Raw genomic sequence first — 27552 nt, forward strand, 5'->3', positions numbered from 1 at the left:
TCAGGTTCGGTATTCGTTTTTAAATGTTGTCACTGGCCCCTTCTTCTGTGTAAGTCCTGGACCTTTTGTGTGTTTTATCCTAGAACTACTAACAACTATCCGATGCTTTGTCAATACAGTATGTGGTTGTTTGCTTTTGAACTGAACCACAGTGAACTAAATCAGCTGTCATTGGTTCCTGCAGGGAGTTGAATCCAATTGGTTCCAGAGCTCTCTCTCACGACAGCATCTTCATCCCAGAGGACCCGGAGGCGGAGCCCTGCCTAGAGCAGACCATGTCCCAGGAGAACGTCTCTGATAAAGTCAGGAACCTGCAGGTGAGCTCGCTGTTTGACTTAAGCCCGGATCATAGTCGGGTCTGCGGTGGAAGGCTATCCACCGCGGTGTAGTCTTTTCGAGTCTTTTTGAGTCATGAAACTACAACGTTACATCATTCCTCGCGGTGGAGAGCTTTCCACCGCGAGTCCCAACATATCTCTCTGTTTTTACTATCAGACAGACAGGCTCTACACCCCGTTCACTGATTGGTCAATCTAGACTAGTCAGTCACGGTGAATAGGACTCCACCGTGGCGTACTATGATGGCCTGCACTTATTTTCTGACTTGAGGTGGAAGGCTTTCCACCTCAAATTTGCGGTGGATAGCTCTCCACCGTAGACTCTGATCCGGGCTTTACTCAACTGCAGTGTTTCTCAACCACTGTGCCTGGGGACCTTTGGTGTGCCCCTGAGAAGGGTCAAGTGTGCCCCTTGAAACTGCTTGAAAGCCAGTATTGTATTTATCTTTTTTTTAGTGAAAACTAGTTTTAAAAAACTAGCTTTAAAAAACTAGTTTTAAACTAGTGAAAACAGCCGATCTACAAGCTTGTAGATCTGCTGTTTTCACTACTGTTGTGCGACAGCCTTGTATGATGAAGCAGGGCTTTACTTTGCGAAGAAACGTACACATTTGAAACTTGGAGATACAAGGTTTCTTCTTCCCGACAGTGACGATATTTACACCCACCGTATTATGTTGGTGTGCCCATGGATTCTTGGGACATGAAAAGTGTGCCTATGCAGAAAAAAGGTTGAGAAACACTGCTCTACTGCGCTGGTTCCCAAACACTGGCTCAGGACCATAGACTGTATAAAGATATGGACAAAGCGAAGCCATTGGTTTCTATGCAGCGCAAATGACACAATATGGGTCCTTGGCATGGGTGTTGCCATCATAGATTGTAAAGGCACCAGAGGATGCTATTGGTTGCCAACGGTCACGTGCAACCACAGAGATACATGGGAGAATGTGGTCGGAGCCTCCCGAAATACAGCACACGAAGAAGAACACAGCCGGCTGGTATCAGTTTAGTTGGCCACGCCCCCCGCAACTTTATCATCAATTTTAACATAAATGGGACCTTATTTTCACAAAACGCATATCATTGTGATTGAAAGGCAATTTTTAACTAGCGATAGGAACCATAAAGTATGTATGAAAGTGTTAATTAAGGTTAGAAAACAAATGGGGAAAATGAATGGGGTCCAATGGAGAACAATTCTTTTTGCGATCGGCCGGGGGGGGGGGGGGGGGGGGGGGGGACAGCGCAACTAGCGGCCAATCATAGGAAGTTTTACTTCCGTATTGGAATCATTTTAAATCGGCAGAACTATGCCCCTGCTCAGGACCCATCTGTGGGTCCCGGACACATTTTTATGGGTCCCCACATTTTTTTGTCTCCTACATTTTGTTTCTAATTATTATTTCAAAACATTTCCCCCTCAAAAAATCCCCAAAAGCATAATTCATTCATGAATTAAAAGCTAAATTCAATGATTCTTTTCAGTAATTTCATGAAGAAATCAAAGAAATTCCATAATTTAGAACACAAATGTTGTGACGAAATAGTGAAAATAGCCGATCTACAAGCTCATAACGTGGCTCGAAGCAATGCGTTGTGAGCTTGTAGATCTGCTGTTTTCACTAGTTGTGAGCTTGTAGATCTGCTGTTTTCACTAGTTGTGAGCTTGTAGATCTGCTGTTTTCACTAGTTGTGAGCTTGTAGATCTGCTGTTTTCACATAGTTGTGAGCTTGTAGATCTGCTGTTTTCACTAGTTGTGAGCTTGTAGATCTGCTGTTTTCACTAGTTGTGAGCTTGTAGATCTGCTGTTTTCACTAGTTTGTGTCCTGGGCAAATGTCTAAATTCTCTTTTTGGGGCACAGGCTAAAAGGTCTGGGAACCACTGCTCTACTATTATGTCACCCTTTATCAATGGCAGGGACCAAGAAGGTTTCAAATAGACCCTTATGTGCCTGCAACTCTTGAGAGTGTACAAAAGAAATGGGACCAAATGGACCCTTACAGGTCTGTGACTATGGGAGTGTACAAATGGGACCACATGGATGGGTCCATTTGTTTCCATTTGTACTCATATTGAGCATATCTGGGACCAATACCAATCTACACTGGAATGAACAATAATTACATCATTATTAAAATATTACTAGTAAGACGCCTCAGGGTGACAAGGTCTCAAGGTCACGCCACACAATGTGGACATCAGGCATTGTGGACACATCAGGGATCTCCATATATGGGCATAAAAGGGATTTGTTCCCCAGGCATTACAGGGATTCCATATCTCCATGGGCATAAAAGGGATTTGGTCCCCCTGGCATCACAGGGCTCTCTCTAACAGGGCATCATTAATATTGATGACATCAGGGAACTCCATATATGGGTATAAAAGGGATTCTGTTAGTGTGACATCACAGTGAAGCCAGAGCGTGATCTCAGAGCGGCAACCCCATAGAAACCCATAAAAACAAGCTGTGGTGTTTCTCAAAGTAGACTGCGACCTTCGGTCGCAATTAAACCAAAACAAATTACCGTAAATGCAACACAAACCGATACATAGCAACAACACAAGACAAAACAAAAAGACAGCTCAAAATGGTGAACCAATTTATATTACAACATTAAGAAATGATGATGCAAATGAAACATGGCACAAATGAATGAAATGACAGCTTTGTGTCCATCCTCATCACACAGAGGCAGATCGCACAGAGCATCAAGTTTGGCCAGAAGCCTCCGTCTCTGCGTCGCAGCGAGGGAGACGAGGGCAGCTCAGACGAGGAGGAGGAGGAGGTTCCTCAGAGTCCTGTGAAGGTTCTGGCCCAGATGGAGGCGGCACCGGCAGAACCACAGCCAAAGGTACCGACTGCAAGGGCCGCTAACAGGAGCCTCGCACCAAATACTGGGCCCTGGGTAGTGGGTACAAGGATTCACTGCGGGCCTCCGCCACAATTATTTTGTGCTTTAACTATTGAAAAATAGCAGATATACAAGCTCACAGCGCGCTGCGAGCTTGTAGATCTGCTATTTTTGAAAAATCTTGAAAATTTGTCTTTGAATATATAAAAAACAAATATATATATATATTTCTATGTCAGTGCTGCTCAAACCTTTTCATGTCAAGGATCCCCAAAATGATATGTATTTGGCCGTGGACCCCCATCTAAAAATATTTAGTTCCAGGGACCCTCCAGAAGCAAAATTTGAGTTACAAATGTTCACTTAAAAAATACATATATTCAAAGATTTCCACACATTTTCACAACTTTTCAAAAAATTGCAGATCTACAAGCTCGCAGCTGGCACTGGGTGCCGCGCTGTGAGCTTGTATATCTGCTATTTTTCAATAGTTAAAGTATAAAATAACTCCGGCCTAGTAACTCACTTTTTAAAACTATATTTTTGTATTACTAGCACACAGTGGGAATGGCCCTTAAGACCACTGGTTCTCAACAAGGGGTCCGGGGACCCCTCAGGGGTCCTTGAGCCGGTTAAAGGGGTCCCCAGCTAAGTGAACGGAACCGAATATATACATATACCGTTGGTCTCTAAGTCTATGAGTGTACAAATGGAACCAGATGGAGCCTTATGGGTCCATTTGGTTCCATTTGTACACTCTCAGAGCAAATTCCTTTTACAGTGCACACTGACTGGGTCACAGCGATAAAAAAGTCTATCGAATGGGGAGGCGTGGCTTAATGCCTTACAAAACCGGAGGGTTCTTGACATGAAAAGGATTGAGAATCACTGACTAAAGACGTTATCCAACTCCTCTGAGAGCAGCGTCTGCTCAGTGCTGAGCTGCAGAGGGAGGGAGGAAGGGAGGGAGGGAGGAAGGGAGGGAGGGAGGGATGCTGACGGGGCAGAATTCAGTAGGAACACATGATGACTCATGTTGTGTTTGTCTCCTCCAGCAGGAGGGCCAGGCAGCCCAGCAGCAGCAGCAGGTCCACGAGAGCCAGCAGGCCCAGGTAGGCCCAGTGAGCCATTAAGACCTGGGACCATTCTATCTAGTGCCAGCAGGCCCAGGTAGGCCCAGTGACCCATTAAGACCTGAGACCATTCTATCTAGAGCCAGCAGGCCCAGGTAGGCCCAGTGACCCATTAAGACCTGAGACCATTCTATCTAGAGCCAGCAGGCCCAGGTAGGCCCAGTGACCCTTTAAGACCTGAGACCATTCTATCTAGAGCCAGTAGGCCCAGGTAGGCCCAGTGACCCATTAAGACCTGAGACCATTCTATCTAGAGCCAGCTGGCCCAGGTAGGCCCAGTGACCCATTAAGACCTGAGACCATTCTATCTAGAGCCAGCAGGCCCAGGTAGGCCCAGTGACCCATTAAGACCTGAGACCATTCTATCTAGAGCCAGCAGGCCCAGGTAGGCCCAGTGACCCATTAAGACCTGAGACCATTCTATCTAGAGCCAGCAGGCAGGCCCAGGTAGGCCCAGTGACCCATTAAGACCTGAGACCATTCTATCTAGAGCCAGCAGGCAGGCCCAGGTAGGCCCAGTGACCCATTAAGACCTGAGACCATTCTATCTAGAGCCAGCAGGCAGGCCCAGGTAGGCCCAGTGACCCATTAAGACCTGAGACCATTCTATCTAGAGCCAGCAGGCCCAGGTAGGCCCAGTGACCCATTATAGCCGGGGAGCCACTGGGCCAAAATGAGAGAGGACCTGTGATGTCATGACATACTCCAAATTTTTGTTTGTCCTATTAATTTGGTCAATAAGGTACACAGAATGAGAGGCCTGCTCTGCCGGAAATCCTGCGAAAAAAAGTTTCCCATTGACTTCACTATACTGGGAAAAAACACACCAAAAAAAGTAGCATGTGAGGGGTCAAACTAAGGGTTCTTCATGATTCTGAATCCATTGCAAGCATTTGTTTTGCATGAAAAACATTCCTTGGGCTAGATTTCAGCCTCTCAAACCTGTGAAAAGTGATGAGTCATCACTTTTCACCGTTATTTTGGTCCGTTTTCTAGCTCAAGGAATGTTTTTCATGCAAAACAAATGCTTGCAATGGATTCAGAATCATCAAGAATCCCTAGTTTGACCCCTCACATGCTACTTAAAGCATATTTTTTTTGGTGTGTTTCTTTCCTTTATATTGAAGTCGATGGAGTGAATATACAAATGGCCATAACTTTTTTTCGCAGGATTTCCGGCAGAGCAGGCCTCTCATTCTGTGGACCTTAATGACCCAATTAATAGAAAAAACAAAAAATAAAAGTATGTCATGACATCACAGGTAACATCCTATTCTTTGAGCTTTTGGGCCTGTGGCTCCCCGGCTATTAAGACCTGAGACCATTCCCACTGGGCACCACAACTAAAGATAACCACAACTACTGTACAGGGTTCCTTCCCACGGTCATGAAATTCCTGGAAATATTTAGCAATTAGGAAAATATTTAAAAAATTGGAATTGATCAAGGATCCTGGAAGGTCCTGGAAAAAATAGCTATGCATTGTCTTTGGTTATTGATTTTGTTAATACCTCTGAAATGACAAATTAAACATGTGCCAAATTGTCAAATATTAGAGGCAGAAATTGTGAAAATAGCAGATCTGTTGCGAGGCGTTGTGACTGTGAGCATGTAGATCGTCTATTTTCACAATAGAACCGTGTTATACAAAATTCCTCAACTCTTAGTGCTCGTCAGGGTGCCCAGTTAAAACATGATTATTTCGGGGGTCACGGCCTGAAAAGGTTGAGAACCACTGGCATACACTACCTGTCTTTGGGCATTGCGCATAGGAGTACGCGACCTGTTATTGAGATGAATTATTGTTATATAGTCCTGGAAATTGGGTTAAATATTCTGGAAAGGTTTTGGAAATTAATTGGTAAAAATGTGTGGGAACCCTGTAAAGATAACTACAACTATATCCTTCACCATTGTATTATGGTGTATGTTGGTGTGAACATTGCCCTCCACTTGGCTTAGGACGACTTTTAAAACTATATTTTCATAGTTATAGTTATAGTTATTGTGCTCGGCGTGAATGGCCTTTAAATCGGTAGATCTCACGCTTTCAAGATTTTTCTAAAATGTTCAAAAATAGTACGTAGAGATAGAATAGTCAAGAGAATTGACTGGTTCAAACTCTCCTGAACATGAATGCAGCATCTCATGTTGAAGGAATTGCCCTCTCTGTGTAGAAATCCATGCCGTTATATGCCACACCTCCAGTATTGACTTGATTATGCTTAGTTCAGTGTGGTATCAAGCAACGAAAATAGCCTACCTCTGAGCTTGGAGGTCTGCTATTCTCCAAAATGCCCTTTTGGAAATGTCAGCCCCTGCCTCTCTAACATTGTCTGCACGTCCCTGCCCACAACTAATGGTCAACTAAGGTTTCATGATGGTTTCACCAGTATTGATTTCGTCGACTAAAACTATGACGAAAAATGTTTGTCGACTGGGTTTTTTTCACTGACGAAAACTAAATAATAACGAAATAAAAATTAAGCTGTGATGACTAAAACTAAGACTAGATATATTGACAATTTCGTCAACAAAATAAAAACTAGACTAAAACGTTAGGGAGGCACTAGTGGAGAAGAGAGTCATTTTATGTTTGGTTGCTCTCATGTGTTGCATGCTGATCTGTTGCATAGCCGATCTACAAGCTCACAACGCGTCGCGCTGCGACGCGTTGTGAGCTTGTAGATCTGCTATTTTCAGCACACAACCAAGTGTAAAATCAGTCATTACGATGCCATCAAGGCCTGCCAAAATACATTTTAGTCGACTAAATCAACTGTAGATTTAGTCGCCGAAAATCTCATGATATTTAGTCGACCAAAATTAGACTAAAGCCCTTTGCACACAGGACAGTTGCGTTTTTTTCGTTTGCGGCATGAATAAAACGCATTGGATTTGGTGTGCAAGGCTGTGCGGAATCGGCGCTGCGGATCCAAAAAGGAGTCATAAAAGGAGTGATGAGTTTTTTACCGCATGCGACAAGACGCACGAATCGAACTGGGTTCGATCGAGAAAAAAACGCACGGCGGCAGCCACTCGTCGCACGGCTAATTCGGACCCGGTGTGCATGAGGTCATAGAGAATCATTGTTTTCTTTTAAAAAAATGAAATTGTCCGTTTTATCCGTGCGGTTAAACGCGCCTGTGTGCAAAGGGCTTAAGACTAAAACTTTTCAGGTGACTAAATTATGACTAAAACTAAATTACATTTTATTCAAAAGACTATGTATGACTAAAAACTAAATCAAAATTTGCTGTCAAAAACAACAACACTGGGTGTCACCCACCACTGCAGGTCCAGGGAGCCCAGGAGGTCCAGGCTCCGGCCCAGCACAGCACTCCGGTCCGGTCGCCCCGGTCCAGGCGAGTCATTACACCCGACGGCACCATCGAGTCCATCAACCTGGACTCCGTTCCGCTGGCCGCCCCGCGCCTCGACAACGCCGCCGCCAAGCATAAGCTGTCCGTCAAGCCCAAGAATCAGAGGGTGGCCCGCAAGCACAGGCGCTTTACACAGGTGTGTGTCCAGTAAACCTTTAACCCATTTAGGGCCTAGAATTATTGACTGCTTTAACCAGTGAAAAATAGCAGATATACAAGCTCACAGCGCGGCACCGAGTGCCGCGCTGCGAGCTTGTATATCTGCTATTTTTCACTGGTTAAAGCTAGATCTGCTATCTGCTATTTTTGGAAAAAGTCGTGAAAATGTATGCAAATCTTTGAACATATGTATTTTTAAAGCGAACGTTTGTAACTCAAATTTTGCTTCTGGGTGGTCCCTGGAACTAGATATTTTAAGATGGGGGTCCGTGGCCAAATAAATATCATTTTGGGGGTCCTTGACATGAAAAGGTTTGAGAACCACTAACATAGTAGTCTCTCAAGAACAGACTGACTGAGCTCCAGTTCAAGTGAAAAGGACCCTTTCTTTGACGATGGCTGGCCAGATTGCTGACGTAGAAACATAGGTTTTTTCCAAAAATCTTAGAAGGATTCAAAAGACACTTATAGAATCGGGTCAACATTCTAATTTTCACGATTTTTCAAAAATAGCAGATCTACAAGCTCGCAGCGTGGCACTCGGTGCCGATCTGTGAGCTTGACTATTTTTTTATATTTAAAGCATAAAATGTTGTGTCATAATGTGTTCAGGCCTAAATGGGTTGATGGAATCCGGGGCTGTAAGGCTACTCAGTCATGATATAATCACCAATATGACCGATATCCAAATATTCATTGTACATGATGTTTATCTGTTGATTCTGTGCTCTGTGATCGCGGAAATGGAAGTAACGATTCCTTACTCTCTCCTGGTAAAATGCTGTAACACACTGGTTCTGGTTATGAAATGAGTTAATATAGCATCCACAATCGGTTTAACTACTTCAGCCTATAAACTGTACATCGGCTATTTGAAAATACACATTTAAAAGAATAACAACACAAATGTTGTTGCTGGTCCTCTGACACAAAATATTTTCAGTTGGGGATCAGCGACCAAATACATTTTAATTTGGGGGTCACTCGACATGGTAAGGTTTTAGGACGACTGCTGTAAGAAGTAAAAAGTGTAGACCTTATTAATCCCACGTGGGGAAATTCAGTTTCAGTTTCATCCAGCTGATCTCTGCTGCTCAGGTAGACATATTGAGCACCGGGCTCTGAGAGTGTAACTCTGAGAGTGAACCAAATGGACCCGAGTCATAATGTGCCATAGTGTTGCAGTAAACGAGTGTCATACTGAGGAGGTCCGGGAGATTTGGTTCAGTAATTGGGTCTTATGATCAAAATGGTGTGTAAAACTAAAAATCTAAAAAAAAAAAAAAAAAAAGACCAAGTCTTGCCACAGACACATTTGTCTGTGTGCAGACATCAGGGTTTGACATTAAGGCTTGTCCTGTTACAAGTAACAAGTGGCTCTTAGTAACATGGATAATAGGATAACATGGAGATCTGTGCATTTTCTTTTGCAAATTTATTTGGCTAATACATTTGGATCTCCATACAGTACATGGAGATCTGTGCAAATCTGTTTGGCTGACACACGTGCATATCTCCTTGTATGGGCCTTTCTGTCTGTGACATCAGTTACTTAATGTCTCTTTTTGGCTGACACACAGAGTGAAATGTAAGAGCAGTTTGCGTCACAAAAACAAACAAAAGAAAATCAGAAAAATAAATGACTGTGAAATGTCACATTTTTATCCAGACAAATGACCTTTGTAACAAAGTGAATGGGAAATGTACTTGTCTGAAGGACAAGTGCCTCAAAAAGTTAATGTCAAGCCCTGGGACATACCGGTATTGATGAGCCCTGGTCTCTCTCCTAGGATCTCCAGGGCGTGTCTCTCCCCGGGGTTCTGCAGGAGGAGCAGGAGGCTGAAGGAGGCCAGCAGAGGACCGCCGCCGAGGAGCCTCCTCCCTACGGCTCCCCAGAGACCTCCAAGAAGCAGCGGCTGCAGGAGGAGGAGCGGCGGAGGAGGGAGCAGGAGCTGCAGAGGCTCCGGCGGGAGGAGGAGGAGGAGAGGAGGAGGAGAACGGAGGAGCTGAGAGTGGCGCGCGAGCTGGAGGAGGAGAGATGCCGCAGGCTGCAGGAGGAGGAGCGCCTCCGCAAGGAGGAGGAGGAGCGGAGGCAGAGGGAGGAGGTTTGTCATAGATTTTCGAAAACCCTACTTCGGTGTAGAATTTGAATTTCCACAAGGGTAGAGTGAATATGAACAATATACTGTATTTATTAACAGCAAATTAGAGAGCTAAAAACCCCGGGACAAAAATCCACTCGTCCTAGACAATTTGCCCTCCTGGCCCCCAAACTGTGGAATAAACTCCCTGTTGCACTTAGAACTACAGACTCAAGGTGGTTGCACACTGCACTGCGTGTTTTCGTTGCGTTTTGGAAATCCGGGGGAGAGAGAGGAAAGAGAGAGAGAGCAAGGGACTCAGTGCGACAGCTGCGAAAATCGGGAAAAATCAACCCTGGTCCGAAAATAAATACGAAACGGGTGGCAGTGTGCAAACGTGATTGACATAACGTGAGGTTGATTCTTTTATTCACGCACTCCGAAATTCACTCCGATATTCGGCCCGAAAAAGCAGCAGTGTGCAAAGACCTTCACTCCCTAGCTTCCGCCGTGGCGTGGACTGAAGACTCACCTCTTCAGACTCCACCTAAACCCATAGCACTACTGTAACACTTCCCTTCCCTCGGTGACCACACATGAAGCTAGATAGCATTTTTGGGTTTAGAAAGGTTTTTGACTGATAAGATGCGTGGTCTACCTATGTTATTGTTTTTTCTAGATTGATATTCATATGCATTTCTTGGATTGTTGTTGATCTACTGACATATTAGTTTGCTTATTATATTGATGTATTACCTGCTTATTGTAAGTCGCTTTGGATTAAAAGCATCTGCTAAATGCCTAAATTGTAAAACTTATACAGAACAGTGTCACAGGAATAGCTGCAGGTGTGTCTAGTGGACAGAGTATAAAGATACAGGTTTTTACAGAGATCTTTCATATATGGACTGGTGAGGTTCGTAGTCAGCAGTCGGCAAGCTGTTCGGATCACAGCTGCTGTCAAGTCATTATTTGTGGGAAGTAACTAACTAGTGGAGTAGGTTTTACGAATACATAATAGTACACATATTAGGGCATTCACGAATAGTGATTTTTAGTATTCAAATTATTCGACCTCAAAGTATTCAAATAGTCGAATATTCGACAGGACTGGCCAAACTGTCAAATATTAACTCAGCAAGAGGCGAACATTGTGAAAATAGCCGATCTACATGCTCACAACGCCTCGCAACGCGAGGCGTTGTGAGCATGTAGATCTGCTATTTTCACAATATTTATCTGTGGAACCAAGTCACATTAAATGTAATACCTACAATTCCAAGTGCTTGTCAAGGTGGGGGTCCCCAGTTCAAATATGTTTGAACTGGGGACCTCCAGTAAATGTTTTGAGAACCCCTGGTATAGAGCATTAAAGGGATCCCTGGCTAATACGACAAATATGCCTTAATACATTATAATTGTCCTCTATAACTACAATGTAAAATTAAAAACACCTCAATTATTTTATTTCTTCTAGAAATAGCTAATCTTTCACTCAACAGGGGAAATGCCCGTCGCAAGTTGATGATGTCATAAATGTCATGTGTGATCTATCCCTATGGAATTTATGGCATGCATGTGCAAATAAAAACAAACGTAATACTTCCTATGGTTAACACGTTGCAAGCCGCGGCAGAACCCTCTGAACAGAGGTAGCGCCGAAGAAATAAGCCATTTATTTACAAACATGTTTTAAAAAAACAAAGCCCACATGATAACAACACGTAATGGAGTGCTCGATACAGCGTACATATTCATCCTGCAGAGGTCGGCGATCTTACTTTGGCGAGGCGGAGGGGAGATCAATTCCATTCGTTTACGTGCGGCGAAGCAGGGAAAGGAGCGATAGAGAAGCGGCACCCGAACGTGATTGAAACCGCGATCCACGAACAGAGACAAAGACCAGCCATCTTGTTTGAGCTTCTTGTTGAGTTTCAACACTGGGGAGAGGATGAGGACACGCCTGGCCAGCCATCCATCCAGAATGTGGGTCAACGGCGTGGCCTGCTGGATATTAGGAGTATCACACCCAGCACCAGAAAATGACTGTCAGAGCATATTAACCGTTTCAGATAGCTCCAAAAAGACACAGAGAAGAATTTCCGATGTTTTTTTTTTTTATTATTATCATTTATATCAAAAGTCCGGGAATAGACGTGTGGCTGATGGGACCCAGTAGGAAGTCCGAGGGAGTACGGCCAGGCTTAGAAGGTGTTAATATGAGCATCAAATCAATATTTTAAATGTGTTTTTTGCACATGCATGCCATAAATTCCATAGGGATAGATCACACATGACATTTATGACATCATCAACTTGTGACAGGCATTTCCCCTGTTAAGTGAAAGATTAGCTATTTCTAGAAGAAATAAAATATTTAAGGTGTTTTTAATTTCACATTGTAGTTATAGAGGACAATTATAATGTATTAAGGCATATTTGTCGTATTAGCCAGGGATCCTTTTAACAAATTCATCCACCAGGGGCATTGACAACTCATTCTTATGACTTCCTATCTCGCCAAGCTTTATAATGTTTTAAAGAGAAAACAATAAAAAAAATAAAAAAAAAAGCGAATATTCGACTTTCGGTGAACAACGTCGAATAATGACTTTGATATTCGAATATTTGGTGAATGCCCTAAAACACATATTGACACTGACACAGTCATATACATCTCCACCACAGGAGGCAGAGAGGATGAGGAGGGAGGAAGAGGAGAGGACGAGGAGGGAGGAGGAGAGGAGGCGGCAAGAGGAGCAGGAGCGGAGGCGGAGGGAGGAGGAGGAGGCGGCCAGGAGGAGGCGAGAGGAAGAGGAGCGTCGCCGGGTAGAGGAGGAGGAGAGGAAGCGTCTGGAGGAGCAGAGGAGGAAAGAGGAGGAGGAGAGGAAGAGACGGGAGGAGGAGGAGAAGAAGAGGAGGGAGGCGGAGGAGGAGGAGAGGAGGCGGACGGAGCTGGAGAACAAGAGACTGAGAGAAGAGGAGGAGCGACAGAGGAGGCTCAAGGAGGAGATGGAGGTGAAGGTGAAACTGGAGGCGGAGGAGAGGAGGAAGATGGAGGAGGAGGAGCAGAAGCCCCCGCAGGAGAGGAAGAGGAGGGCGGAGGAGCTCCGCTGGAGGGAGATGGAGGAGCGCCAGAAGCCCTTCTCCTTCAAGGTGTCCTCCTCCGGGGAGAAGCAGATCCTGTTCCAGAAGGTCAACCTGACGCCCGTGTCGGCGGCGTCCTCTGTTCACCACGGCGGGCCGGCGGCAGCCGAGCCGGCGGAGGGCGTCAAGACCTCCTCTTCTTCCGAGGGAGGAGACGCCCACCTGCCGTCCTCGCAGTACGTCCCCCACACGGCCATCCTGGTGACGGGGGCCCAGCTCTGCGGCACGGCCGTCCAAATGGACCAGATCAAGGACACGGCCTGCAAGTCTCTGCTGGGCCTGGGAGAGGACAAGAGGGCCATGGGCTCGCCGCTGGCCAACAAGGGCAACAAGGTCTCGCCCGACCGCAAGTCGGCCAAGACCAAGTCCCTCACCGAGGCCTCGGGGCCCGCCACGGACCAGTCCAGCGCCGCCGTCCTGGCGGAATGGGCCAGCATTCGGTCCAAGATATTCAAGGGCGCCGAGGAAGGCAAGTACGACGAATACCAGGAGCCCGGGCGGAACCAGACTCGGCCGAGCAGCGAGGACCTGAACCAGCCTCCCTTCCCCCACAGCAACCTCAGGAAGACCATGTCTGCCAACGCCAAGTTCTCCATCACCCCCGCGAAGAAGAAGTTCGGAGACTCGAATCGCAACTCGGAGCTGTTGAACGTGGACGTCAGGGAAGGAGTGAAGGACGGGTCTCCGCCCGAGGCCCCCTGCAGCTCCCCGTCGGCCTCTCCGGGCCCGGGCGGTAGGGCTCAGAGCAGGGCGGCTAAAACGGTCCGCATTGCGGAGAGAGGCTCGGAGGAGTGTATGTTTGCCAAAGACCTCCCCTCCTTCCTGGTTCCCAACCCCGGGTCCAAAGCTGAAGTGGCGGAGGTGAAGAACGGGAGCCAGGGCGAGGCAGCGGACTCGGATTACAACGAGGAGGAGGAGGAGGAGGAGAGAGGGGGCGAGGGCGGCGAGGACAAGCCTTCTCCGTTTGGCATAAAGCTGAGGAGGACCAACTACTCGCTCCGCTTTCACAGCGAACAGTCCACCGAGAAGAGGAAGAAGCGGTACAGCGCGGGAGACAGCTTCGACGGGGTCCCCTCCCCGCTCACGCCGATAGAGCCGGACTCCGACTGCTCCTCTGTGTTTTCGGATAAGTCGAGCCCTGTGTCCCCCCATCCAGAGAGCGCGGGCAGCAGGCTCTCGCACGCGGCCGCCTCCCCCGCCGTCCTGCGGGCCAAGTCGGGCAGGTCTCAGAGCGCCACTTCTTCCATGCACGGCGAGGGCGAGAAGGCGCTGTCCAAACCGCTGCTCTACCAAAGACCCGCCGTGTTGCCGAAGCCCGCCACCCCGCCCCCGTCGCCGCTCCCCAAAACGGTGCGTGCCAGTACGACCCAGAGGGTAGGGGGGCCGGCGGAGTCGCCCGGCCAGGACGAAGAGTCCTGTTCGGCCGTGGCCCAGCTGCGCAGGAGCAGCCATGTCGCGGCGGACGAGGAGCCCAAGGAGAAGAAGTCCTTCTTCCCCTCCATCAACATCCCCTGGAGAGAGAAGACAGACAGGAAGACAGAGCTCCTCCGGAAAGGTCAGTGTACCTTTAGACCAGTGGTTCTCAACCTTTTCAGGCCGTGACCCCCAAAATAATCATATTTGAACTGGAGACCCCCACCCTGACGAGCACTAAGAGTTGAGGAATTACATTTTGTATAACACGGTTCTATTGTGAAAATAGTAGATCTACATGCTACGCAAGGCGTTGTGAGAATGTAGATCGGCTATTTTCACAATTTCTGACTCTGATCTTTGACAATTTGACCAATGTTTCATTTGTCATTTTAGAGGTATTAAAAGGCCCCTAAATTGTCACTTTGGAAATGTGCATATACCCTCTATACACTTAAACTTTATGTTGGTTTATTTACTGTTGAGTGAGAAAACAGTGTTGCACATTAAGTTAACCATCTGGGGACCCCCACAAATAGTTTGGGGACCCCCCTGGGGGTTCCGACCCACAGGTTGCGAACCACTGCTTTAGACCACTAAGTGTGTTGTCATTTTCTGATTTAAAATGCATGCCGTATGCTATTAACATATCATTGATTATTTCTTAATGTTATGATTAAAGGATCATAGGTACTCATTTAATTTAGCATGAGTTGATTTTTTAAGTGGTTTGAGTTTTGTCATATTGAGCTGCACTAAAGCAAATCCCTTTTCGGTCTCAATTTATATTGCAATAAAGTCTATACGATAGCATGTAAAGTTTGCCTCCAAATAAATGCCAATGACACTCCATTAAATGAGCATAATTGAGCATACTGTAGCAGGTGGAGAGAGTTTTAATGTCATACTGTATAAGCCAGGCCAACATGCTTTTCTCAGATGCCTTTCTGACCTTGCAAAGAGAAATGTGTGAAGGAAACTCCAGTCTACACTGAACAGTAAGCCAGGGGTTTTCAAAGTGGGTGACGGGGCACCCTGGGGTGCCGCGACGGCAGTCCAGGGGTGCCTCGAGATCATTTGATAATATTTGGAATTTATTTGGACACTTGAAAAAATATTCAGTATCATTTTAAACTTGAAGTACACAGTTATTTTCGGTCACTTCTAACTAAAATGACTATTATCTCAACGTTTTCCTCGCAACATAATCACTAAAATATCATTACTGTCAGGCAGAAACCTCTGTCGCACAAAACTAGTGAAAACAGCCGATCTACAAGCACACAACGCCTCGCATCGCGAGGCGTTGTGTGCTTGTAGATCTGCTGTTTTCACTAGTTTAGTACATTTTATAGATGATAAATATAAAACGGTTTTGAACATACAAGGGTTCCACACGACAACAACGATATGCAATAAATATGAGGTGCTGGGAGTGAAAATTATAATGTAGGGGTGCCTCGGATTTAAAAAAAAAATATTCACGGGGTGCCTTGAGACAAAAACGTTTGGAAACCCCTGCAGTAAGCCATGGATCTTTATCAAGGACCGTTGGTGAATGAACGCTTCAGAGACCAAAGAGGAGTTTGAGGTCCTAGTATGTGTTAGGTCTGCCTGCAAGGTAATAAGACACTAGTTCATGTACACTAGTTCATGTAGCAAATAGTTTAGATTTTATGGAGTCAAAGAAAGACATGGATGTATGGAAATACGAGATAAGATAAAGTGACACATTGCAGTGGATTATACACTTGATGTTTGCATAAGCATAATTTAGGTTTGCATTCATGAAAACAATAACAAATATTCATCCTTAAGCTCAGGAGAAGCACCGTAAAAGTAAATCAAAATCCTGAAACTAAATGAATAAAGTATGCCCATATATGGAGATCCCTGATGTCATCAATTTTAAGCCCATAGCTTGGATTGCCCATATATGGATATATTGTGTGAGTCTCATGTGGTCTATAACATAAGACATCTATGATGTCAGACGTCAGTCATATCCATATTTGGGGAAATATTTTGTCCACATTTTGTCAAACTTAAACAACCAACCGGAACTCGAACTTGCTAAAGAATTCCGTCCTGCGCGACCTCGCCCCTTAGGGCGTCTTACTGGTATATGGATATGAATATATACTGTAGCCTATCAACACTCATATCAACAATGAATGTATGAATACATATACTGTATGTAGTCTATCAAAACTTATCCTTAACAGTTCTGCTGCCGTTGACGATCCTCACCGGCATTTAAAGGGTTAAAATCATGGTGCCGTTGACGGTGAGCACCGTCAATCTTACTGTATTTACAGTAAAAGTATTATTACTTACAGTACGTCGCTTCGGTCCCACCCGCATCGGTAATGTCCGCGATTTGTTTACAACGCACGTTGGGCGTGCACGCGAAGCTGCTATGATAATAAATACTTAGTAATGCTGGTAAATAACTATAAGGCAAATATATAAATGAATTCATGAGTGAATGAATGAATTAAAGTTAAAACATTAACATTTAGAAAATATAAATAATAACTTGATCGGATCGGTGATTGATCGGTATCGGGTGATCAAACTTTTGTGATCGGTGCTCGCTGATCGGTTCCAAAAAACCTGATCGGACCATCCCTAGTGCTATACAAATAAATGCATTATCATTATCATTATATATATGTATAATAATAATTATTATTATTCTGCAGTACAGTGTGTCACGGTAAATGAAAGTGACACGGGTTCACGTTGTCTCCTTACAGACAAGCCGTCGCTACAGAGCAGACACTCTCTGGACAGCTCGCGGGCCTCAGAGAAGGAGGTGGGGCCCCTGTGGATCACCCTGGCCCTGCAGAAGCAGAAGGGCTTCAGGGAGCAGCAGCAGAGCCGCGACGACCGACGCAGCCAGAGAGAGGCCAAGCTGGCCGAGAAGCAGTCCCGAGAGAAAGACGGCGTACGTACTGTACTGTAACTGTACCTCTGCTCTGCTTACCGTCTACAATAATTATTGTCAAATGATTTCAGTGCCGCTTCTTTTATGTACTTCACCTGAGTGAGTGATTCCCACCAGGAGGACAGAGATGGTCACACCCACCTTAGCCCCAAAACTGAATTTCTGTGCAGTACTCAGAATCACTACATTCAGTCCATATTTTGTTGTCAAAATTAGTTAATGAACCCATTCAATCCGGGAAAGCATATGTGTAATTTGAGATTTTAGCTATATATACATACAGTATACTGTGTATATTTATGTACACACACGCACACACACACACACACACACACACACACACACACACACACACACACACACACACACACACACAGTATCTTATTTATACATTCCTTTAAAAGCCGCATCCCACTTCCAAGCCCATTCACGCCCACTTCACATCCACTTCAACTCATAGGTAGTTGTCAGTCAGGTAGTTGTACTCTATGCCGTCCGCTCATTCGCTAGAGAGCAAGAGCGAGCGAGCGAGAGAGAGAGAGAGAGAGAGCGAGAGAGAGAGAGAGAGAGAGAGCAAGAGCGAGCGAGCGAGAGAGAGAAAGAGCGAGAGAGAGAGAGAGAGAGAGCGAGAGAGAGCAAGAGCAAGCGAGACAACAATGAGGCGAGGGGGGCTAGATAGGAGCGCCGCTTGCGGCGCGAGTTTCTAGTATAGCACATTGGTTCTCAAAACGTGAGGTCCGGGGTGACGAATCATGATTAATTATTAATTATTAATCTTTGATTAATCTGATATAAAGGGTCTTATCGTTTGACTCTTGCAACGTTCAGTGTAATGTTGTAACAGACCATGCCTGCCTACCAGGACACTTAACCACTTGAACCCCAGCATCCGTGTTGTGTTGCGACACGCTGTGAGCTCCTGGATCGGCTTAAAGGGATATTCCACTTTCAAAAAACTTTTTGTCATTGTATGGTCTAATCAGGCTTGTATGAACACCCTAAACAGTTTTTAATTTTCTTCATTCAGTATTTAGATATTTGATGTAAATGTTATCTGGCCCTCCAGGCTCAGGGCCTCTCCCCACACACACTCATTGTAACTTCAAACTCCATTTTAACCATGATAGATTCATTAAAAACACACATTATTTTTTCTGGTGACTCATACTACCCTCCTAATACGTGAGCAGGCCGTGTTTTTTCCATAAAGTTTTTCATGTATTTTTTATATATTTTTATTGTATTTAATTTTTTCCATTTTCCCAATGAATTATTAAAAATACACGAAAAACGTTATGGAAAAAACACGGCCTGCTCACGTATTAAGAGGGTAGTATGAGTCACCAGAAAAAATAATGGGTGTTTTTAATGAATCTATCATGGTTAAAATGGAGTTTGAAGTTACAATGAGTGTGTGTGGGGAGAGGCCCTGAGCCTGGAGGGCCAGATAACATTTACATCAAATATCTAAATACTGAATGAAGAAAATTAAAAACTGTTCAGGGTGTTCATACAAGCCTGATTAGACCATACAATGACAAAAAGTTTTTTTGAAAGTGGAATATCCCTTTAAGTATCTTCAGTGAAAGCTTCCCCCCCCCCCCACAATAACAGAAAACAGAAACGGCACTAGTATAGAGCCCAGAGGGACACCGGTCAACCATATAAGCAGGGACGTGCTGGGCCCCTGATTCAGCCCGGGAAAAAGAGTTGTAGAGGCCCTCATTGCGCACTATAGAGAGAGAGATCTCTCTCTCTCTGGCGCTGCTGCTACTCAAAGATTTGCCATTTCAGATCATGACAAGTGACAAGCCACTGTAGCCAATTACTGTAGCCTACATGAGTTATATTTCGTCGTTGTCGGGTGGAAACCTTGTATGTCCAAAACCGTTTGTTTTGTATTTATAATTTAAAAAATGATTTAAACTAGTGAAAACAGCCGATCTACAAGCACACAACGCCTCGCGGTGCGAGGCGTTGTGTGCTTGTAGATCTGCTGTTTTCACTGATGAAGCAGGGCTTTGCTTTGCGAAAAAAAAATGATACATAGAGAAACTTAGAGATACAAGGTTTCTGCCCGACAGTGACGATTTAATTGGTTGGCCGCCCAGTCCCCAACATGGAAGGCCGAAATTTTATTTTTAATTTTTTCCTAATGGCTGGCCTGGACCGGCCGGGAATGAACCGGCCGTTCGGGAGTTGTCCCGCTTTTCCCAATGGCCAGCACGTCCCTGCATATAAGGTTTAAGTGGTTAAAATACATAACACTGAGTTATCAGATTTCTTATAGTTATATTCTTATGGTGTGATACGACTGATATAAGTGCCACATTTCTTGTGCATGCTGCCAGTAGGCCAACGCATTTATTCTCATACATCGCTGCTGTCGGGTATGTCCAAAACTGTTCCTTTTTATTTATTCATTTGCAATGAAAGTAGTGAAAATAGCTCATCTACAAGCTCACAATACGTGCAGTGAGCTTGTAGATCTGCTATTTTCACTACTTTTGTGTGACACTCTTGGGCATTAATTTACAAAGATTCATAAAAGGTTGAAATATTGACATTAGAAGTTGCTGCACAACAGCAACGATATACTAAATAGTGTTAGTAACTGTTACTGTTAGCAGTATGTCTAGTATGATTTACTGTTACTGTTAGCAGTATGTCTAGTATGATTTCAGAGTTCATTGGAGTATGTTAGTAACTAGCATACTATTTAGTATGCTAAATTACTTTTTAGTATGTCCGAAGTGAAACCCTAATGCTTAGATAGGCTACTAAATAGTAGGCTGAAAATAGCATACTGTGTACTAGTAGTATGTAGTACGTTAGTATGTGATTTCGGACGCAACCGCAGTCTTGTTACATTTTATTAGTGCTTTTCTATTTCTTTGACACTTGAACCCCAGCATCCATATTCTGGGGGGAACTTAAGTAAAAAATAGCCACTGTACAAGCTCACACCGCCGGGTATTGTTGACTAGATTATTTTGTGTAGACAGAAAGAAGTGGTCCAAGTAGAGATTAGAGAGCCAACTCAGTTCCAGTGTACTAAGTCAAGACTAGACTTCTAGAGCAGTGGTTCCCAAATTTTTTAGCCCGTGACCCCTAGACGTTTGACCCAAACTAGTGAAAACAGCACATCTACAAGCACACAACGCTTCGCTTCACGCCGCGTTGTGACCTTGCAGATTGGCTATTTTCATTACTTCCTCAACTATTGTTTCCTAATTTATGGAATTCATTCGATTGTTTTTTTTATTTCTTCATGAAATTACGGGAAAGATTATTACATTTAGTTTTTAATTCATGAAAAAAAAAATTGGTAATGTTTTTTTTGGTAATGTTTTGAAACAATAATTAGAAAACAAAATGTAGGAAACAAAAAAATGAAGGGACCTATAAAAATGTAGTCACGACCCATGAATGGGTCCTGACCCAGTGTTAGGGAAAGAGTGTTGTAGAGGGTTTAAGCGGTAGTACAGTATGAAGGCACTCAGCCAATAACCTTGATTGATCCTGACTACAGGCTACGCTGGGCAGTCCTACGGACAGCAAAGTGGACAGAAGCCCCAGTCCTTCCAAGGCCCGGACGCCAGAGGAGCCCAAGAGACCTGACAGTCTCCTGGGACGCTTTGACCGCAGAGACCCCCTGAAGAAAGCCAACACTCTGCCCAGCTCTGTCACAGGTACCATATCAGTTACTGTATCTGTACCCTAGACGCACGTGCTTAGAGAGGCAGGGGCTGAAATTTCTAAAAGAGCCTTTTTGTGAAAATATCGAAAATGGCAGAGCTTGGAGGTCAGCTATTTTTGGTGAGTGATAGCCTACCACACTGAACTAAGAATAATCAAGTCAATACAGGAGATGTGGCGTAACGGCATGGATTTCTACACAGAGAGGGCAATTCTTTCAACATAAGATGCTGCACTCAAGTTCAGGAGAGTTTGGACAAGGCAATTCTCTTGAATGTTGCCTTCAGATATGGCATGGAAAGAAGGCATTTGCATTTATTTCACTTCAGTAAAAACTGCATTCATGGTCTGGAGAGGGCACTTTTTAGAGACGGGTAAAAGGGCAGGGGCTCAAGCCCCCTTTGATGTCTATAGCCGGTTTTCCACAGGCCCAACTACACACCACTCCACACCACACCGCCCACTTGTGTCAGGTTTTCCACTACAAGGAACTGGGTAGAGTGGTGTGAAAGTGGTACTTAACGGGGTACTTAAACGGCTCCACTCTCGAGTGGACCCGGCCTGGGCTAAGTGAGGCCAAATCAGTGACGTATACACGCTGCTGATACTGATTGGTCAGAGACAGAGTCTCACGGCTGAGCTGTGTCTTTCAACACAACAACTTGAGACAGATTTTAGTATGCAGTCACGGCTGCAAATCAAATATAAAAGCAAAGCCTGTTTGTTTTATTTATCTGTTTATAAAGAGGACGATTAGGAAGAATTGTGTTCCCCAGCCCTGCAGTTGAGATACCACGAAGCACCAAGAACATTAATCAACACAAACAGTGGACATAGGCTATATCGTTGCGAGTCGCAATTATCAACGGCAAATGTGTCGGCTAGCCTACATGTACTGTACTGTAGCTTAGCATGTATGCTAGCGCAACTAGCCTCTACTCTTCTTTGTGTGGTTTGGCCAATAAAGTTATTATTTGACTATGTTCACCCCGACGTTAGTCGTCGCTATAGTTGTAAAGACTCGATGAAGACCTGTGTGAGTGTGTGGCATCTAAAACATTGTCCACCACATCTCTAAAAATAATTAGCGCAAGTTAGCATCTCCGTTGTGTTTACAGACTGAGAACGAGTATCCGTATGTTGAAAGGGGCGTCGATATATTTTGGGAGCGGAGGGGAGGAGGGGGAGAGGGGAGGAGGAGAGGAGGGGAGGGTACTGTAGTGGAAAACCTACATAAAAAATGCGGTGCGGTGCGGTGTCGTGCCGTGTCGTGTAGTGTCGGGCTAAAAAGTGGTATGGAAAACCGGCTTATGTGTGCATGTGCCTGATGATCTGTACTGTATAATATATACACCAAGATACCTCATTGGCTGCTGCTGTTAATTGGAGTGATGTGTTATCACGGCCACCACACTATTGAACCAGTCAAGCTGTGCCTTATTTATTCATAATTCAATATTTGCCAAGTTTTTTTCTTTTTTTTTTTTTACCTACCTACCTCTAATCTTTCACTGAAGAGAGTGAAGAAATCCGATAAGGGTGAGTAATTACCATAGTTGCAGTGGTGGAAAGTAACTAAGTACATTTACTGAAGTACTGTACTTGAGTACAACTTTGAGGTATTTGTACTTTACTTGAGTATTTCCAATTTCCAATACTTTTACTTCTACTCCACTACATCTCAACCCGGCAACCATATTTTGTTGTGTCCGTGCCCAAACAGAGTATTTCTACAGTATGTTGTGGTATTGATACATTTACTTAACCCATTTAGAACGGGTGCACATTTCGTGTATCATTATTTTATGATTTAACTATTGAAAAATAGCAGATATACAAGCTCACAGCGTGGCACCGAGTGCCGCGCTGTGAGCTTGTAGATCTGCTATTTTTGAAAAAGTCGTGAAAATGTGTGCAAATCTTTGAATATGTGTATTTTCAAAGCGAACGTTTGTAACTCAAATTTTGCTTCTGGGTGGTCCCTGGAACTATTTTTTTTTAGATGGGGGTCCGTGGCCAAATACATATCATTTTGGGGGTCCTTCACATGAAAAGGTTTGAGAACCACTGACATAGTAGTCTCTCAAGAACAGACTAACTGAGCTCCAGTTGAGTGAAAAGGACCTTTTCTTTGACGATGGGTGGCCAGATTGCTGACACAGAAACATAGGTTTTTCAAAAAAATCTTAGAAGGATTCAAAAGACACTTATAGAATCTGGTCAAAATTCAAATTTTCACGATTTTTCAAAAATAGCAGATATACAAGCTCGCAGCGCGGCACTCGGTGCCGCGCTGTGAGCTTGTATATCTGCTATTTTTCAATAGTTAAAGCATAAAATAATGATACACACAATGTGTACCCGTTCTGAATGGGTTAAGTAAAACATTTGAGTAGTTTTTCCACCACTGCATTGTCACATTTATCTTTGGCATGTCTGTGATGCAGTGGAACAGTCAGTGTTTTGTAACTAGAAGGTTCTTTGTTAGAAAAAGAGATGAGGTTTATTTTTTTCATGTTTTGCCTTACCTCTAATTCTTCACTGAAGCCTCGCGGCGCCAAACCATGTTTGTTTCAAAGTACTATTCTAGAGACTCATGGATAGCAAATTAAAGGAGTACTTCACCACTTTTCCAACCTATCTTCATATCATTGGTCCTCACTAAAAAATAGCTTTTTTCTTTTTTTTTTCCTCAGAGGAAGGTTGTGGGCAGGTCAGAAACCCATCGTCTTGTGACGTCATCGATTGGGAATCCAAGCTAATAGAAAATGCAGGCTTTCTCCTCCTGAAAAGTTGCAATGTTATAGTGGAAGCAATTGTTCTCGCAATAATAAAATAATACATATATATATATTTTTTTTTTTTAAATGATGATGTCACAAGACGATGGATTTCTGAACTTCCCACAGCTCTCCTAGGAGACTTGGACCGAGTAGAAAAGAATTGTGCTATTTTATTATGAACATTAGTGAGGACCTATTATATGAAGATGGGTTTAAAAGTGGCAAAGTCCTCCTTTAAGTAAATTGAAGATCAATCAATTAAATATAAATACAGACCACAATTTAGTCCAACAGGATTAGCACAATGTTTGACAATTTCTTTAACAGTATTATTTGACATTTATTTCATTAACTACCATAATGACGTCTCCTTTTCGACATGTCTCCATTCCGACACTAACCCTATCTCTATCTCTAACCCTAACCCTAAACTTAACCCCTATGGGAGTGTCGCCAGGGTATATGCACATACGCCATTTTGTTCTACTTCCGGGTGTCTTTCGACTTCCTTCACAGGTGTTTCTGATGATACTAATGAAGGCTCTGTTCCATTCTGGTCAAACAGAGTCAGGGTGCTGCTATTGTGCATGTTGGCTCACTGGAAACACTCTGCTACACCAGTGGGTCTCAAAGTGTCCTTGAGTGGGTTCCAAATGTCCCCATACAGGTGTGACTGTGTAACTCTGAGAGTGTACAAATGGAAGCAAATGGACCTGCAAGGGTCCATTTGCTTCCATTTGTTGTGATTCCATTTGTACAGAGTTTATGGGGGTCCTTGAAATTAAAGAACCACTGTACAATAAATAAAACAGAACCTTAATTAGTATCATCAGTAACACCTGTGAAGGAAGTCGAAAGACACCCGGAAGTAGAACAAAATGGCGTATATGCATATACCCAATTTCAGAGTGGCGACATGTCGGAATGGAGAGCGACTCCCTGACATAATATGGTATGACTTTTAGTCAGGGATGGAGCAGTGGTGAGTTCTAGACTTTTTTTGAGGGCATACTATAATCTATGATTCGCGGCTATCCGTGTGGCCAGGGCAGACACCAGTGCATAATGCCTATTAGCCGGGGGGGGACCCAGTCACCAAAATGGGAGGGGACCTTGGATTTTCTGCCGTACTTTTTATTTCAGTTTTATCTATTAGTTTGGTCATTAAGTTCCACAGAACGAGAGGCCTGCTCTGCTGGGAACATCGTGAAAAATAGTTATGGCCATTTGTATATTCACTGTCCCATTGACTCCACTAGAAATATTTAGAAAAATAAAAAATGTCTGCTTTAATTAGCATGTGAGGGGTCCAACTAGGGGTTCTTCATGATTCTGAATCCATTGCAAGCATTTCTTTTGCATGAAAAACATTCCTTGGGCTAGATTTCAGCCACCCAAAACTGTGAAAAATGATGAGTCATCACTTTTTTCCCACTTTTCACAGTTTTGGGCTGGCGAAAGTTAACCCAAGGAATGTTTTTCATGCAAAACAAATGCTTGCAATGGATTCAGAATCATGAAGAACCCCTAGTTTGACCCCTCACATGCTACTTAAAGCAGATGTTTTTTTTATTTTTTTAATATTTCTAGTGGAGTCTATGGGACAGTGAATATACAAATGGCTATAACTTTTTTTTCAGAGCAGGCCTCTCATTCTGTGGACCTTAATGACCAAACTAATAGATAAAACAGAAATAAAAAGTACGGCAGAAAATCACAGGTCCTACCCTATTCCTTGAGCTTGGGCTTGTGGGTCCCCGGCTATATGAAACACGCAACTTTGAAAGGTTCATATTTTTATTTCCGACAGCAGACGCCGCTGGGATGGAGCTCGAAACAAGGGCCCACTGTAAACTTGATAACAAATGTATTGAGTACCCAGTATCAATAAGCTTTGGGCTTATCAAGCTTGTTATCGAGCATAGCGGCCCATGAGGTCATGTTTCAACAATCGAGACAAGAGGTGATCAAGAAATGATTACAGTTATTGCACACTAATGATTGATTGTTTTAATGATAATATGTGTCGTCTTCATAGATGGTGGTCAGACACAAACTCAAAAGTCACAACAACTGGCCAATAAAAAAAGATACCAGTTAGGTTCAGAATTTGTCGTCTCACATCTTTCCGCAAAATATTAGAAAGCCCTCAATAGTGGGCTCGATAAAAGCCTGGCTCAATAAGCAGGATCGATAAGGTGCTCATTATCAATATAAATTAACAGACAATTAGACTAATAAGCACACATGAAATGAATAATCATTATATAAGTTAAGTATATGTAAATATTGTTTATCTTACAGGTATACAGGTATATAGGTGGATAAGCACACTATTATTGTAATATTTTCTTATACTTTTAAACATTTGAACCCCAGCATCCTTATTATGGGGCTTTCATCCCCCGAAAAATAGCCACACAATGTGAGCGTGTAGATCAGCTATTTTTGCCAAAGAGATTAACTGTTTACCTTCCAGCAGGTTAATATAGCCTACAGGTTTATACAGGCAGGTGTTAGTAGCTTAATTTAGCCAAATCTGCTCAGCAGAAAATGTCAATTTACATTATAACTAATCCAAATAGAATCACTGAAGTTTAACAGTAAATTCTCACGGAAAGAGGTGGATAATTATATTTTAAAATAAAGTTAAAAGAAATTAAATGTATGAGTCACTTCAAGTGGATAAAGTATTCAATATATTTCTCTTTGAATGTGGTTACACCATTCGAGATTTTCAGGCGCATTCTGTAATTTCCATTGTAAAAAATGGTGCAAATGCCCATAGGAGCGCCAGCAGGTTGAAAGTAGTTAAAAGAGCATGCTTGTCATTTAGTTCAGATCCTGACTGACGCTCCTCTTCCTGCCTTTTCAGTGGAGATAGCGGATTCCACGCCGTCACCGCCGTCCGTGAAGGAGGTCTCCAAGCGCTTCCCCTCCACCGACTCTCCCCTGGGGTCCACGGAGCCGGCCTGGCTGGCCCTGGCCAAACGCAAGGCCAAAGCCTGGAGCGACTGCCCGCAGATCATCAAGTAACACCACCCCCAAAAGAACATCTCACCCCGGACCCCCCACCACCACCACCACCCACCTCTGGGGCTTGTAACCCAGACTGCACACTGACCCACGCGTGAACACTCACATCAATCCCCCCCCCCCCTCCTTCCAAATTCCACATCTCAGACCCTCTACCCTGTGGAACAAAGCTCTCATCCTCCAGCAACCCTAATAACCATACACTGGCTGGCATTATGTACTGTAATATCAAGTTAAAGTGTTACACATGTATACATAAGCAACTACTGGCAAGCATGCACTTAACTGTATACAAAACACATTAAAGCATCACGTCCCAGCAGGACAATACAGTAGAGGCGTAACTAAAGGTGGCGGCGGTCGACACCAAAACACGCTGCAGCAGTCAGGGACAAGCGAGACCCTTTCAGCCAGCCAATGACGAGGTGCCGTGACTGACCAATTGCAACAGCCAACTCACCCCCCACCCTCCTCGCTTTTATAGCCAATGGCGATCACCGTGGTTGTAAATAGGTCATGCGCTATAAAACACAACGCAGTTACGAACACGCATTCATCGACAAAGAAGGA

The 27552-nt window shown here is 44.1% G+C and overlaps 1 protein-coding gene across 1 annotated transcript; it reads left to right on the forward strand.

Annotated features, from left to right (window-relative positions):
* Window positions 1-260: 260 nt before the first annotated feature.
* Window positions 261-26982, forward strand: cracd (capping protein inhibiting regulator of actin dynamics; the record flags this gene model as incomplete). Its single annotated transcript, XM_080722038.1, has 9 exons — window positions 261-317; window positions 3037-3198; window positions 4254-4310; window positions 7629-7850; window positions 9664-9978; window positions 12649-14656; window positions 17274-17464; window positions 20997-21156; window positions 26822-26982. The coding sequence occupies exons 1-9, from the start codon at window positions 276-278 to the stop codon at window positions 26980-26982; spliced, it is 3318 nt and encodes a 1105-aa protein (XP_080578164.1). The 5' UTR covers window positions 261-275.
* Between the last annotated feature and the right edge of the window lie 570 nt (window positions 26983-27552).

Source organism: Nannobrachium achirus (assembly GCF_963921795.1).
Source record: "Nannobrachium achirus genome assembly, chromosome: 1".
Classification (NCBI taxonomy): domain Eukaryota; kingdom Metazoa; phylum Chordata; class Actinopteri; order Myctophiformes; family Myctophidae; genus Nannobrachium; species Nannobrachium achirus.